The following is a 15,000-nucleotide window of genomic DNA, read 5'->3' on the forward strand; positions in this document are numbered from 1 at the left end:
TTGCACTTCAGGTTTAGGAAGCATGTGTGCTTACCGTAATGCTGCATAAGCCAAACTCAAACACTATTTTTAAAAGATGCCCATAGCACCGAAGTTTATCCCGGTCTCCTTAGACTGAAATGGACAATAGCAATTGCTTGCAATCCTTTGGATAGGATGCTAGTCTATTGCAAAGTACTTTACACCAGATCTAACAAACCCAGCTACCCAATACTTGCTGGGTGGACATAGGCAGTCAGAAAAAAATCTTGACTGCGCCCAGGATCAACCTCAGTCTCTTTGCATGTGAAGCGAGTGCTCTATCGAGACTATATAAAAAATAATTAAAATATCACTAAATCATATTATTGATTGCAACTCCATTTGAAAATAGTAATGATAATTCATTTTTATTGAAATAAGTAAATAAAACTTTTATTACCTCAGCATTTGCATTAGCCAGTGCCAAAAGGTCCATAGATGGAGACCATGCCATGAACTCAACTTCATTGGTGATATGTTTTTCTTCTCGAAGTTTAAACTTTTTAATTTCTTCACCCATTTTTTCAGAGTGATGAGGACCTGATGAATAAATATATACTGTTACCTATTGTTTTAAAAAATAAATACAGCGCATTCGAGGAGCCCTTGGAATCAAGAAGAAACATGTTTCAAGATCCTTTTTTTTTTTACCAACAGAAATTGAAATTTAATAAGACTTCGGTCCTGGTGATATTTATCCCAAGTCCCACTGATTTCAGTGCATCCTCTGGATCACTCTATAAGGTAAAACAAACTAATAGAAATTGAAAATAGAACGGTTGTAAGAATCGAATCTCTATTCAAGCCAGCGAGTTATAACTAACTAAATATGGCCACCGATAGAGACAAAATGCGGATAAAGTGAATAATCATGGAGAGATGTAACAAACTAAATACGATGGTTTTGTTAAATAATTCTGAGAAATGTTAACAAACCAAATTGTATTCATTTACTGGTTTGGTTGAGAAGCCAAAGTGATGTCTCATTGTTGGAATGGAAATACTCTAAAACCAAACCTCTAAATATATTCTATTATGAGCAGTTTTGAACAGACACGGTCCCTGCAGAGTAGAATAATTACACCATGTTTTCTCCTTGTATGCTACAGTACTCGCTGGATTTTGGCACACTCTCCGGAGAAGTCAAAAAGCGTTCAAGTCTATATCTGAAGCTCATGAGAGGAAACGACTTATTTAGTACAAATAAAATTTGGTCACCCAGCTCCAGTGTGCCGTATTGCAGAGCGTGCTTTAACTCGGCATGCTAGAATCCAGTAAGTGATATATTTCATCGAAACATTACAATGCCTTTAAATCATGATCACAATATAGGTAAAAATATCAGCTACCCTTTTCTTGTATTCAAATATTAGATAATTTGATGCTCACAAGGTTGTCAATTTCATTTCTTTTTTCTTAGGAAACATAAAGCATCTGACTAAAAAATCATTGGTAAAATTAAAAATTACTCCGCTCGACAGGGACCACGTATTTCTGAAAGTGCACATAATTGTGCTCTGACTGTTACTATTGTAATTGTTTTATCATTTATCATTAAGTCAAATTTCTGATCATAATAAATGATAATAATAGTTCAATAGTAGCTCACGGTAATGATGAATTTGTTAAGACTATCCACCGTAAAATTAGTTCATCAGTCCTATAATTACAAGAGTAATAGTAAGAGTAACAGCCAGTAACAGTACAGTAGTACTACAGTCAGTTTGGTTAAGTAAAGGGAAGAAATAGAAAGTTATAATTAGAAGAATGAAAAAGTAAGGCAAAACGTTTTGCCGTTTGTTTACAAGTTGAGGTGTTAGTGTTAGACTTTCTACTCTCCCCCTTCCCCTTTATTGTGTTATAATAAGAATAATTCGTTGACACACAAAGAAAAGAAGAGTGTTTTGTTTGTTTTTTTAAAGAAGAGTGTCATGAATCAAGAGTAAGAGTAAGACTGTAAGAGTTAAGAGAAGATAATACGAAAACGAAACTAGACTGGACTTAGACTATAGATACACCACACAGTGTCATATCTTTTCTATAGCAATATTAGCACCGAATCGGTGCTTAGTCGTCATTGTGCCGTGTGTCACCTTGGGGCAATTATATTTATGATTGATAACTTAAATCATACAATAACGTACTTTTGATTTGCCACTGACTATGATCAATTTCAAAATAACAGCGACTACCTGCTAAGTTTGTAAACAAATCTCGCAGGAAGAAAGAGCCGTTTCCGGACCTGCGCAGTCTTTGTTATTTTCAAACCAATGAAACCTTGACTTCATATTGTCTGCTGTAAAGTGAACCAATCAGAAACGCCTGTCTCAATCAAATGCGTAACAGCGGTGTTTTCAATCGTCTCTTCTTTCATCTCCAGCCGGCTACAACCTTTTATGGGGTCATCATAACTGACCACTGTCAGTATTGTGTTCCGTTATTTATTGTTGACCTGAGGCTTAGCTCATTAGTCTATGAAATCATAGATTCTGAATTGTTTTATTCAAGAACCGGGATTTGGTGGCCTTAAGGAATAAGTAAGGTGAGTGCACATTTCGATTTGTCCTGTCTTTTTAAATGAAAGTGTTAGAACGCAGACAGACCAACTTTACTGTTAATGTTTGTTTTGCACAAAATATGTGACATTGGATAGTGTACTCCTTCTCTCAGTTCCTCAACCAGATGGAAGAACGTTCAAGGGAATTTAAACCGTATTTGTCATATATGATATTACATTCGATTCTTCTTTTGAAGTACAAATGACGTCTTAGTCTTAGATTTACGGTCACCCACGCCCCCTCCCATTCCGGCAATGACAAACTGACAAACAGCTGGTCTATCGGGATAACCCCCATCCCCTCTTTCAACTTTTAATTTCAATGTCCAAAAGAATTATTAAGCTGCAAACAACTTTGTTTTTTTTTCATGAGTATGTCGCATATAGCTACGGCAAGACTAATACATTACACTTGGCTTTGTCGAGCTTGGTGTCTCACAACAGTGTGAATCTCAAAATACTGGCTTAACTTCTTCCGGGATTGATTGAATTTTCACCCTAATAAAATACCTTGTAGTGATGGCGTTTTTCAGTCTCTCACTCATAGATTATAGACCAAGATACTAGAGCTATACAATACCAGTCTCTTCAACGTTCAGCCAGATGAAGACTAAGATACATGATATGATGGGACATTTTAAATTTAAAGTGTTTTGTTTGTTTTTGTTGCTTTTGTTTTTTTTTTGGTTGGGGGAGGGGGGGGGGTCTATCATTTTTTTTCTTTATTTTCCATGCACAACCATTTTTAGAATGGGAGATAAGTATTTGTTTTTGATACAGATAATAGATTAATTGATCTGCTTATCCTCATTGGCAAGACTTAAACTGCTCTTGACTCAAGTCAAGAAAAAAATCATAACTCATAACCCTATTCTTATCAGTATCAGGCAACGTGAACTTTCAAGAGCTCAGTGGTTTCAGGTCAATCACTTTAGCAGCTCACCTTTGCAAGAGGACACTTTTTTTTTTTTTTTACTGCAAAATGAAATCTGATACAAATAGGCTACTGCTGTGATGTGCCAAGTAGGGCGAATTTATTTTTTAAATCGTTTGTTTCCTTTTTGTTTTGTTTTTTGTTTTTTTTTTTTACTGGGATCTAAATCTGCTGTAAACTATTCTCCCTTCTTTTTTTTTTTAACGTTATTATTTTGATACTACGAACAGATTCTAATCATTGATATTAATAATGTGTGGGTTGAAAACCAATAAGTATCGAATATTACTGGGGGGAGGGGTCTCCAATTAAATGTATTGAAGAAGGCTGGGGTAACAATAAAAATATCTAAAGTTATCTGGTGAGCCATATCCTTTTATTTTTCTCCTTTTAAAGCCATGAACGAGTTACAAAGCAATATATTTGTAGTAACTGAACAAGAGTTCTCGTTTTAATTTTTTTTTTTTTTTTTAATCTGAAAAATCTTGGCATTGTAGTTTTTGAGTTGCGACATACAAACTTATCTACAGAGCATTTTTTTAAAAGTTCCTAGTCCAAATTGGCCTTTTTTCTTTCTTTTTTTTTTTACAGTGGATATTGAGTACCCCTGACTTTGACTGTAACTGACTAAACTTCCTATTTATCATTTTTATGTTGATTTAACTCTATATAATATAATGTATTTATTTATATTTATATATTTTGTAAATATTTTCCACTCTTTTGATTTTGGCAAAATTCGAGGGGAGTGGGGGGGGGGTTCTTTTTTTTTCCTCACCATTTCCATTTGTTACATAATATATATATACTTTTAATAAACAATACAACGATTTCACCGTGGCAGCACACAAGGATGCCATTTAAAAAAGAAACGTCTCTTGGAAGGGGGGGGGGGGGGGGGGGGGCAGTTCAGCAATCCTCTTTATATACCTGTATTTTAATAGATTTACTGTGGATTTTAATTTTACAAGACACAAAGAACAACTTCTGCCATAAGTTTTGTTGGTTTTTTTTTTTTGGTTTTTTTCATTTGTCATTCGTGGAATTGGAACACATTCCGTTTTAATAAATTAGTCCAGTCACTCTAGACACGCGAACTCTCAAAACTTTTTTCTCCCCTTGATATCAACTCCAGGTCACAAATGTAATGATAAAACTAGAATCCCCCCCCCCCCCCCCCCCCCCCCCCCCCCCCCCCCCCCCCCATTGCTAGGAAATTCGATCATCCATGCAGCTCTGTGGCCTATTCTAACACTGGTATGATGCTTCGGCTTGTACATGTTGGTCGAGGGTTCGAGTCCTGTGGGCGGAGTTAAGTTGGGTCCTTGAAAAAGTCTCTTTACTAGCATTTCTCGACAGTAGCCAATAATGATACAAGTTGCTATTTCGGATATCGTTAATTACTGCAACAGCGTTGTCTCTGTCGAAAAATAAAACGTGAGAGATCCTTAAAATTCGTTCACGTGTCAGCTTATAAGTTCAGTGCGGTCATTGACGCTGTTCATTTGGGTGTGTTTTTCGCCCATTGTTAATGTAAAGCGTTCTGCTGGGCATTTACTTTGGACATTACGCCATAAAAGCTCACGTTCTCCCCCTACTCTCCCTCCACCATCACCCTCCTCCCCTCCAACCATTTCTGTCCTTGGCTTTTTCGTCAACACACACACACACACACACACACCAAGCTAGTGGCCGACGAAGTAGGGCGTTTCTCGCAGTCTCCGCCCATACACTACGCCTCCCTACTCGTGTATGCGTGTGATGTTTCTGTGTGTGCACCCACCCGTAACTTTCGTCACGTCAGCTGGTCACTTTGACCACTCTCTCACTCTCTCAGCTGAAGAGATCACTTCACATGAAACTGCCAGGTTTTATTTCACATCGCCATTCGAACTGAACCAGAGTCTGGAGTGTGCAACAAACATTCGAACTCATTTTCAAATCAAGATATGCTGGATTATGTTGTCCCGTGAAAGTGAAACGACTCTTTAGCTTCGCTTCGTTTGCATTATTCATACTTGTTCTGCTTTAAATATGTACATAATTTAGTCTTCTGATACCAAGTTACAAAATGCGCATATGGTGATGTCTGTGGCTGTGGTAGTTTAAAGTTTGTTTTAAAATTGAAATATAAAATCTTGTTTAGTTATAATTTAGTTGAAGTGTATTTCTACTCGGATTACGATTCTAAAACAACTGCTGTTTCTCACTTTGTTGTGTTGAGTAAGAGTAAGAGGAATAGAAAGCGAATACCCTTGGATTTTTAGAGAAGGCCCGTTTTGAGAAATATATTCGTAAGTTTCTACCATATCTACTATCTAATCACGTTGAAATAAAATAGTATTTGAAACCCTCTCTCTCTCTCTCTTTCTCTCTCTCTCTCTCTCTCTCTCTCTCTCTCTCTCTCTCTCTCTCTCGCTCTCTCTCTCTCGCTTCTCTCTCTCTCTCTCTCTCTCTCCTCTCTCTCTCTCTCTCTCGCTCTCTCTCTCTCTATATATATCTATCTCCCCCACCGCCACCCCCCTTATTGAAAGTTTGGTTAGAATCCTACAGCACAGTGTTATTAGTATCGAAATCAAGCGTGTGCCTTTTGGCAAGCTCCTTGAGGTTATAAGTACTTTAGCTTTTTTATATATCTCCACTACACGTGCTCAAAGCGCTTTACAAATGGTCATGAACTAACAGTAACACAACATATATATAGAACGAGACATGACGCCTGTTAGAGGCGATTTTACCATATATATTTTTCGGACAGAGACAGCGCTGTTAACGGCCAGGTACTCATTTTACACCTGAGTACGGTGAGAGAATGTGAGTAAATTGCCTTTTCACTGCCACCACGACTACAACCAGCACCGCATCATCATCACATCTTTACCACCACTACGTCATATCGTCATCATCATTATCGACACTACTACTACTACTATAACTCCCCCACCACATCATCACTACTGCAACCACCACCACTATATCATATCACTACAACCATTAGTATCATCACTACAACAATTACTGCAATCACCACCACTACATCGTCATCATCACTACCACCATTATTGCGACCATCACCAAGTCACTATCATCTTCATCATTACTACTTCAACCACCACCTCCACCATAGCCTCATCATCAATACCACCACTACTACAACTCCTCCATTTTTAACATCATTGTGACCTAGTTTACTTTTTGTATTTTTTTGTTTTATTTTTTGTTTGTTTGTTTTGTTATTGTTTATTTGCTTTTGTTGTTTTGTTTGTTTTTCTACCGCACTCGATCTGTTATTTGCATAGCACACAGGGGAGGGGGGGGGGGGGGGGGGGGGGGGTAGGATTATTTGTCGAGTATAAAAAAATACGTAGTGTTTTTATGCACCTCCGTTGACGGTGTATCTTAACGGATCGTTTTTATACACCTCCGTCACGCATGCGCATTCCACCCAATTTCATTAGCGATATTGTTTCTGCATTTGGACATGGCGAAAGTTATATTGTGACATCTGTAGGATGTTTTTGTTAATAAATTTATATAAAAATATTAATAATTTTAAAAAATCGAAATATAAAACCAGAAAATAGAAGTTGCATTGAAGGTAAAATAATGTTTTAGAAAGACCTTATTAAATGTGTTGAACAGTCAGGTGGCTCCGTAGCGCAGTGGACAAGCTGTCAGACTCCAACCTTGAAAGTACCGGGTTCGGTTCCCAATGTTGACTTTTTATTTTTTTGGATTTACTTTGTTTTTGTTTGCTTTTTTTTTCTTTCTTTTTTTTTTTCAAAGACTTTTTATCATGTTTTTAAAAAACTTCGATTTTAATTTTCTAAAATTATTTATTTATTTGAGATCAGTATTTGTGTGCCATGTTTCTTTTTACTTTTGATTTTTTTTTAATTATTGTTATTATTCTTTAATTTATTATCATTGTACATCGGTAATCACTAAGCAGCGTGCTAAACTACAATCTAAAACTATTTAAACCTCATGGACGTATGCAGCAACAACTTTACCATCACCGCCAACGGAGGTGCATAAAAACGGTGCGTTTTTGTACACCTCCAACGGAGGTGTATAAAAACGCCACCATAAAAATATATGAGTGGGCCTTTGGGGCGTAGTTAAGTTAAAACAGCGTTCCAATTTTGTTCCGAATCAATTCTTTGCACACACACACATTCCATTCAGTCGACTCGACAGATGGTTTTACTGGGCCTGGCGCCGTTGTGTCGGATAGCCTTTCATTAACTTATAAGGATGGCCATCGTCCACTGGCATTTCTCAAAGGCGATGGGATGGTCAATGGCACTTTATAACACTCGAGTGGCCGTTCTCGCTCCGTTTCCCCCAGTCTTTTGACGTTGTGCAATCCTTTTATAAAATGTCTATGACGCTTGATGCTTGCAACGTGCAACGGTACGAGGAACCTTGAATGCCGGAATTTTTTAATTTTTTTTTTAAGTAGAGCTTTTATATAGCGCAATATCCATTAAATGTGCTCAAAGCGCTCTATAAAGGGACCCTGATCAACAGCAATACGTAACATGGAGATCGAGACCTGACGCCTGTTAGGCGATATTAGAACTTATTCCGACAGAGACACCGATGTTGACGGCCAGGTACTCAAAATACACCTGAGTACGGTGAGAAAATGTGAGTAAAGAGTTTTCCAAGGAATCAACTATGCGCCCAACGAGGCTCGAACCCATGAACTTCCGATCCGAATAGACATATTTATAGGTCAACTGTACTGATAAAATCAGGACTCTCCCGATTTGGCAGTCTGGTGGGGGGAAAAGGGTTAAAGAATAAGAAAAAAATTGTTTTTAAACTGTTGTGTTCATTTGATACATGTTGTTTTTGTTGTTATTATTAATGACTGTAGATAAGGCATTGTCTCCCCCACCCCCTTATTGAAAGTTTGGTTAGAATCCTACAGCACAGTGTTATTAGTATCGAAATCAAGCGTGTGCCTTTTGGCAAGCTCCTTGAGGTTATAAGTACTTTAGCTTTTTTTATATATCTCCACTACACGTGCTCAAGGCGCTTTACAAATGGTCATGAACTAACAGTAACACAACATATATAGTATAGAACGAGACATGACGCCTGTTAGAGGCGATTTTACCATATATATATTTTTCGGACAGAGACAGCGTTGTTAACGGCCAGGTACTCATTTTACACCTGAGTACGGTGAGAGAATGTGAGTAAATTGCCTTTTCACTGCCACCACGACTACAACCAGCACCGCATCATCATCTTATCTTTACCACCACTACGTCATATCGTCATCATCACTATCGACACTACTACTACTATAACTCCCCCACCACATCATCACTACTGCAACCACCACCACTATATCATATCACTACAACCATTAGTATCATCACTACCACCATTACTGCAATCACCACCACTACATCGTCATCATCACTACCACCATTATTGCGACCATCACCAAGTCACTATCATCTTCATCATTACTACTTCAACCACCACCTCCACCACAGCCTCATCATCAATACCACCACTACTACAACTCCTCCATTTTTAACATCATTGTGACCTAGTTTACTTTTTGTATTTCTTTGTTTTATTTTTTGTTGTTTGTTTTGTTATTGTTTATTTGCTTTTGTTTGTTTTTCTACCGCACTCGATCTGTTATTTGCATAGCACACTGGAGGGGGGGCTAGGATTATTTGTCGAGTATAAAAATATATGAGTGGGCCTTTGGGGCGTAGTTAAGTTAAAACAGCGTTCCAATTTTGTTCCGAATCAATTCTTTGCACACACACACACATTCCATTCAGTCGACTCGACAGATGGTTTTACTGGGCCTGGCGCCGTTGTGTCGGATAGCCTTTCATTAATTATAAGGATGGCCATCGTCCACTGGCATTTCTCAAAGGCGATGGGATGGTCAATGGCACTTTATAACACTCGAGTGGCCGTTCTCGCTCCGTTTCCCCCAGTCTTTTGACGTTGTGCAATCCTTTTATAAAATGTCTATGACGCTTGATGCTTGCAACGTGCAACGGTACGAGGAACCTTGAATGCCGGAATTTTTTAAATTTTTTTTTTTAAGTAGAGCTTTTATATAGAGCAATATCCATTAAATGTGCTCAAAGCGCTCTATAAAGGGACCCTGATCAACAGCAATACGTAACATGGAGATCGAGACCTGACGCCTGTTAGGCGATATTAGAACTTATTCCGACAGAGACACCGATGTTGACGGCCAGGTACTCATTTTACACCTGAGTACGGTGAGAGAATGTGAGTAAATTGCCCTTTCACTGCCACCACGACCCAACCAGCACCGCAACATCATCATATTCTTTACCACCAACTACGTCATATCGTCATCATCTCACTATACGTTACTCACACACCACCCATCTATACTACTTAACATTTCCCCCACCACATCATCACTACTGCATACACCACCACTTAACATCCACTCACCATAGTATCTCTCACTCATTACTCAATCACCACCACCATCGTCATCACACTACCACCATTATCACTCCTCCTTATCTACATCATTTGACTTACACCTAAAACTTATCATCTTGTATATTTCTTCATTTTTATCTTATTTGTGCTGTTTTTTTTGATTTTGTATTTTTTTGTTATTTTGTTTGTTGTTTTCTACCGCACTCGATCTGTTATTTGCATAGCACACTGGAGGGGGGGCTAGGATTATTTGTCGAGTATAAAAAATATATGAGTGGGCCTTTGGGGCGTAGTTAAGTTAAAATAGCGTTCCAATTTTGTTCCGAATCAATTCTTTGCACACACACACATTCCATTCAGTCGACTCGACAGATGGTTTTACTGGGCCTGGCGCCGTTGTGTCGGATAGCCTTTCATTAACTTATAAGGATGGCCATCGTCCACTGGCATTTCTCAAAGGCGATGGGATGGTCAATGGCACTTTATAACACTCGAGTGGCCGTTCTCGCTCCGTTTCCCCCAGTCTTTTGACGTTGTGCAATCCTTTTATAAAATGTCTATGACGCTTGATGCTTGCAACGTGCAACGGTACGAGGAACCTTGAATGCCGGAATTTTTAAAAAAATTTTTTTAAGTAGAGCTTTTATATAGCGCAATATCCATTAAATGTGCTCAAATCGCTCTATAAAGGGACCCTGATCAACAGCAATACGTAACATGGAGATCGAGACCTGACGCCTGTTAGGCGATATTAGAACTTATTCCGACAGAGACACCGATGTTGACGGCCAGGTACTCAAAATACACCTGAGTACGGTGAGAAAATGTGAGTAAAGAGTTTTCCAAGGAATCAACTATGCGCCCAACGAGGCTCGAACCCATGAACTTCCGATCCGAATAGACATATTTATAGGTCAACTGTACTGATAAAATCAGGACTCTCCCGATTTGGCAGTCTGGTGGGGGGGGGGGGGGGGGGGGGGGGGTTAAAGAATAAGAAAAAAATTGTTTTTAACTGTTGTGTTCATTTGATCCGTGTTGTTGTTTTTGTTGTTATTATTAATGACTGTAGATAAGGCATTGCCCTTTCCATCCATAGTCCTGGGTTCAAGCCCCACTGAATGCCTTTCGATTGGATTTTTTCTTTTTCCTTGAGCAAGAAGAAACTTAGTTACTTAATACCCATCGCTCGCCCACTTTGTGGCGCGACACTGCTACTGCTTTCATCGTTTTCACCGTTAGTTTTGCTCTCGGTTATTGTATGATTTTTAAAAATATATATTGACAATTGCCTAGAAATAAGACTTTTGACTTTGATCATCGTTGATATTGATATTTTTATTCACCTCAGACGTTTTGGGGGGTAGGATCATCATTCTTTCCAGATGGGATATACAATATTCTCTATTTGACTCAACAGTCTCGTTTTCCCCCCAGATATACCATGGAGACCTGGAGTCCCGGTTACAGCAGGCCCAGGAGGAAGAGAAGTATCTAAGCCGCATAAAGAAGCACATGCCGGACAAGTTCCGTGAAATGTGCAACATGCACCTGGCCTTCATCCTCAACTTGAGTGACGACAAGCTCGAGGCCATTCTGGAGCCAGAGAATTCCTCCAGCGGAGGGGCAAAGAAGAAGCTCACTTTGGCACCCATCTTTAGGAAGAAAGGTAGGTTGAAGTTGGTTTGTTTGTTTGTTTGTTTGGGTCATGGCTATCTTGAACACATGCTGATTAGTCGAATTTGTTGGCCCTCTAGAATCTGGACATCTTCCACTATTTTTTTTTTTTTTTTGGATACAGGTGGCCTTAGAATTAGAAACATGTTGTTTCACACAACACAACTCGAATGTATGCGTCACTGCGTGAGCACAGTGAGAAAATAGGCCTACTCACCAACTGAAATTCGGTCGGTAGGCATGTGATAAAGGTGGCTAAGGTTCAAAGGGGGGGGGGGGGGGTCCTACTCACTGGGACTGGTCTGACTCAACCTCCCCTTCAGCAGTCGTGTGTGCTTTCCACACTGTAGCACAATTATTGGGGTTTTTTTTTTTTTTCTCTAGTCACTTGATAAAGAGTGTATTGGCGAACGTCACCAAAAGATTGCAGTTTGTTCAGTTGCCCACCTGTCGTGACTGGCAAAAATAACATTTGACAAACCAATGTGTAACGTGAGGTCAATTTCATTCCATGTTTGCCGTAACGTATGTGTCTTTCTATGAGGTATGAAATAAAATGATATATTAAGACTCAACTTCATTCTTATGTCTCATAATATATATGTAAAGGGCATGAAAGATAGCACATTCTGTGCACAGTAAAAGCCAGGTTTTCTCGTGTAATCATGTGGATCTTTTTGAAATACTGTATTGCTATACAGAACTTTATGGACGTCACCATGGTTTATCTGAAACTATTTTGGCCATTGTGTAGCGTATACCTTCTGTCGTCGTTCTGTGTTGGTCTGGTCAGGATGTGGGAGTAGTTTGGTTTCTCTTCTCTCCACCCCTATCATTATCAATACGAAGGCTGGTTTTCCAAATCTCGTGAAGTCGATTTTTCTACTTTTTGAGATTTTCCATCCGTGAGATGAATTGAAATGTAATGTAAATTATATTTTAAGCATCAAATGGTTCACGAATTTCCTGGATTTTTGTGAATTTGAAGTTGAAATATGATAAATTTATAAACGAATGAGAAATATTTTAAGGGAAATAATATCAATATCTAAAATGGGGGGGGGGGGGGGGGGGGGGGGGGGGAAAGCAGAGTAATGGAGTTTTGGAAAACCACTCTTCATATGTAATAAGAGAAAGTCTGTACCAGCGACCCATTTCAAATCTTTTGGTAGTAGGTTGCTCTTATCTCCCCACCACCATCATTATCAACAATAAGAGAAAGTCTGTACCAGCCACCCACTTCAGATCTTTTTGCCATTTCGTTCAGACTCCGTCCTATCCTCATTTCAATGATACACAATGTATGCCCTCAGTCAGTCAGTTTTTATCGTTATCTCGAGGCATCGAGAATGGTCATAATAATGTGTGGAAGGGTTACACTGGCCTTTCCTTCTACAATGGAGATTTCCTGTGGTAGCCGTTACAATGGCCTGCCTTGTCTCTGGACGCTTGAGTTAGGGAGTCAACGGCTCTTGATTAATACATAACGACGAGGATATAGAGAGAGAATGAGGAGGAGAGGAGGAGCATCTCGACTCTTATTAGAATAATTAATGATTTTATAACGTTATTGCGATCTCTCTCTCTCTCTCTCTCTCTCTCTCTCTCTCTCTCTCTCTCTCTCTCTCTCTCTCTCTCTCTCTCTCTCTCTCTGTGTGTGTGCTTAATATTGTGTAACATCGGATATAGGAGGAACGCAATTGACGTCACTCAGCTCTTTGCCACCATTTTTAGACATCTATGTTAATCTCAGCTTAGTTCTCACTAAATTACACCAATCAAACTGTAAACGTTTAAGGTTACACATACACGGAGTTTTGTGCGACTTGCCGATATTGTGAGTATTTTACCTAAATGCACAGTATCAATAGTTGCTTTATTTACTTTTGTTTTCGATTTTAAGATGAGTTGCTTTGTTATTATATTTCACCAAGCCCATTCTCCCAATTAAAAAAATTCATCGAGGATATCATAACGATAAGTGTTGAATAATTGTAAGCTTCAATTTAATAGACGAAGACAGATACTGTGTGTATCTTTTCATCATCATTATTCAACGATATCACTGGCACTGTGTGCGGCTATGTGGCTCTGTGGTATGACACCCGCTTTCGGATCGGAAGGTTCTGGGTTGGAGCCTCGCTCGGCGCATTGTTGAGTCCTTGGAAAGACTCTTTAGTCACATTCTCTCACCGTACTCAGGTGTAAAATGAGTACCTGCCGTTAACAGCGTTGTCTCTGTCGAAAAAAAAAGTATTATCGCATAACATGCGTCATGTCTTGTTCTACATGTTACGTGTTGCTGATGGTCAGGGACCCTTGTAAAGCGCTTTGAGCACATTATGCGGATATCGCTCTATATAGAAGCTCAAGTTTTTTTGTTTTTTGTTTTTTTTTGTTTTGTTTTTTTTTTTTTTTTTTTTGGGGGGGGGGGGTATAGACGAAGACAGACACTGTCCATCCCCTCATCATATTCAAGGGATATCACTGGCACTGAATTTACCTCATAATGTCACGTTTACAGTGGTGGCTATAAAACCCAACAAAATACTGTGTACAATACTCCCGGTTTTGAATTCTTTTCGATACGTTACATGCCTTATCTGTAGTACAACTGCTATGTTCTTAGTCACTGTGTTTGTCCTCTGTGTTTATGTCTAGCACGTTTCGTTTTCCCTTACAGCTGTGTGATTGGGGGGCCTTTTGTATTCGCTGGGTTTTATTTTGACTTGGGACGGACTCGAACCGCGCCCTTGGCGTTTTGACTTTCACACCTCTGCGTCCGAGTCGTGCATCTTTCGCGTTTACGTGTCGGATGTATAAAAGTGTGCTGCACGGCGTATCTCTTTAGTCCGTCTACTTTATAATATTATGTGCACGTGACTTCGACAAAAAAAACATGCACACACTTTGTGTTATGTAATTGTAGTTAATGTCAGTTTACACAATGTTGAAATATGATAAATTAATAAACCGAATGAGAAATATTTTAAGGGAAATAATATCAATATCTAAAAATGGGGGGGGGGGGGGGGGGGGGGGATAGCAGAGTAATGGAGTTTTGGAAAACCACTCTTCATATGTAATAAGAGAAAGTCTGTACCAGCGACCCATTTCAAATCTTTTGGCAGTAGGTTGCTCTTATCTCCCCACCACCATCATTATCAACAATAAGAGAAAGTCTGTACCAGCCACCCACTTCAGATCTTTTTGCCATTTCGTTCAGACTCCGTCCTATCCTCATTTCAATGATACACAATGTATGCCCTCAGTCAGTCAGTTTTTATCGTTATCTCGAGGCATCGAGAATGGTCACAATAATGTGTGGAAGGGTTACACTGGC

The 15,000-nt window shown here is 39.1% G+C and overlaps 2 protein-coding genes across 2 annotated transcripts in view; both read left to right on the forward strand.

Moving 5' to 3' along the window:
• LOC144964375 (rho GTPase-activating protein 19-like) overlaps positions 1-15,000 on the forward strand; it is a 150,403-nt gene that overhangs the window by 118,987 nt on the left and 16,416 nt on the right. The window lies entirely within an intron of this gene.
• The window catches only part of LOC144966726 (rho GTPase-activating protein 19-like), a 21,686-nt gene continuing 12,042 nt past the window's right edge, over positions 5,357-15,000 (forward strand). Inside the window, exons 1-2 of the mRNA XM_078903495.1 lie at positions 5,357-5,806; positions 11,418-11,649. Of these exons, the coding sequence (XP_078759621.1) occupies positions 11,496-11,649 (154 nt within the window). The 5' untranslated portion in view covers positions 5,357-5,806; positions 11,418-11,495. The remainder of the gene's footprint in view (positions 5,807-11,417; positions 11,650-15,000) is intronic.

The sequence above is a fragment of the Berghia stephanieae genome, chromosome 2 (genome assembly GCF_034508935.2).
Source record: "Berghia stephanieae isolate SIO BIC M18660-M18661 chromosome 2, UCSD_Bste_1.3, whole genome shotgun sequence".
Classification (NCBI taxonomy): Eukaryota; Metazoa; Mollusca; class Gastropoda; order Nudibranchia; family Aeolidiidae; genus Berghia; species Berghia stephanieae.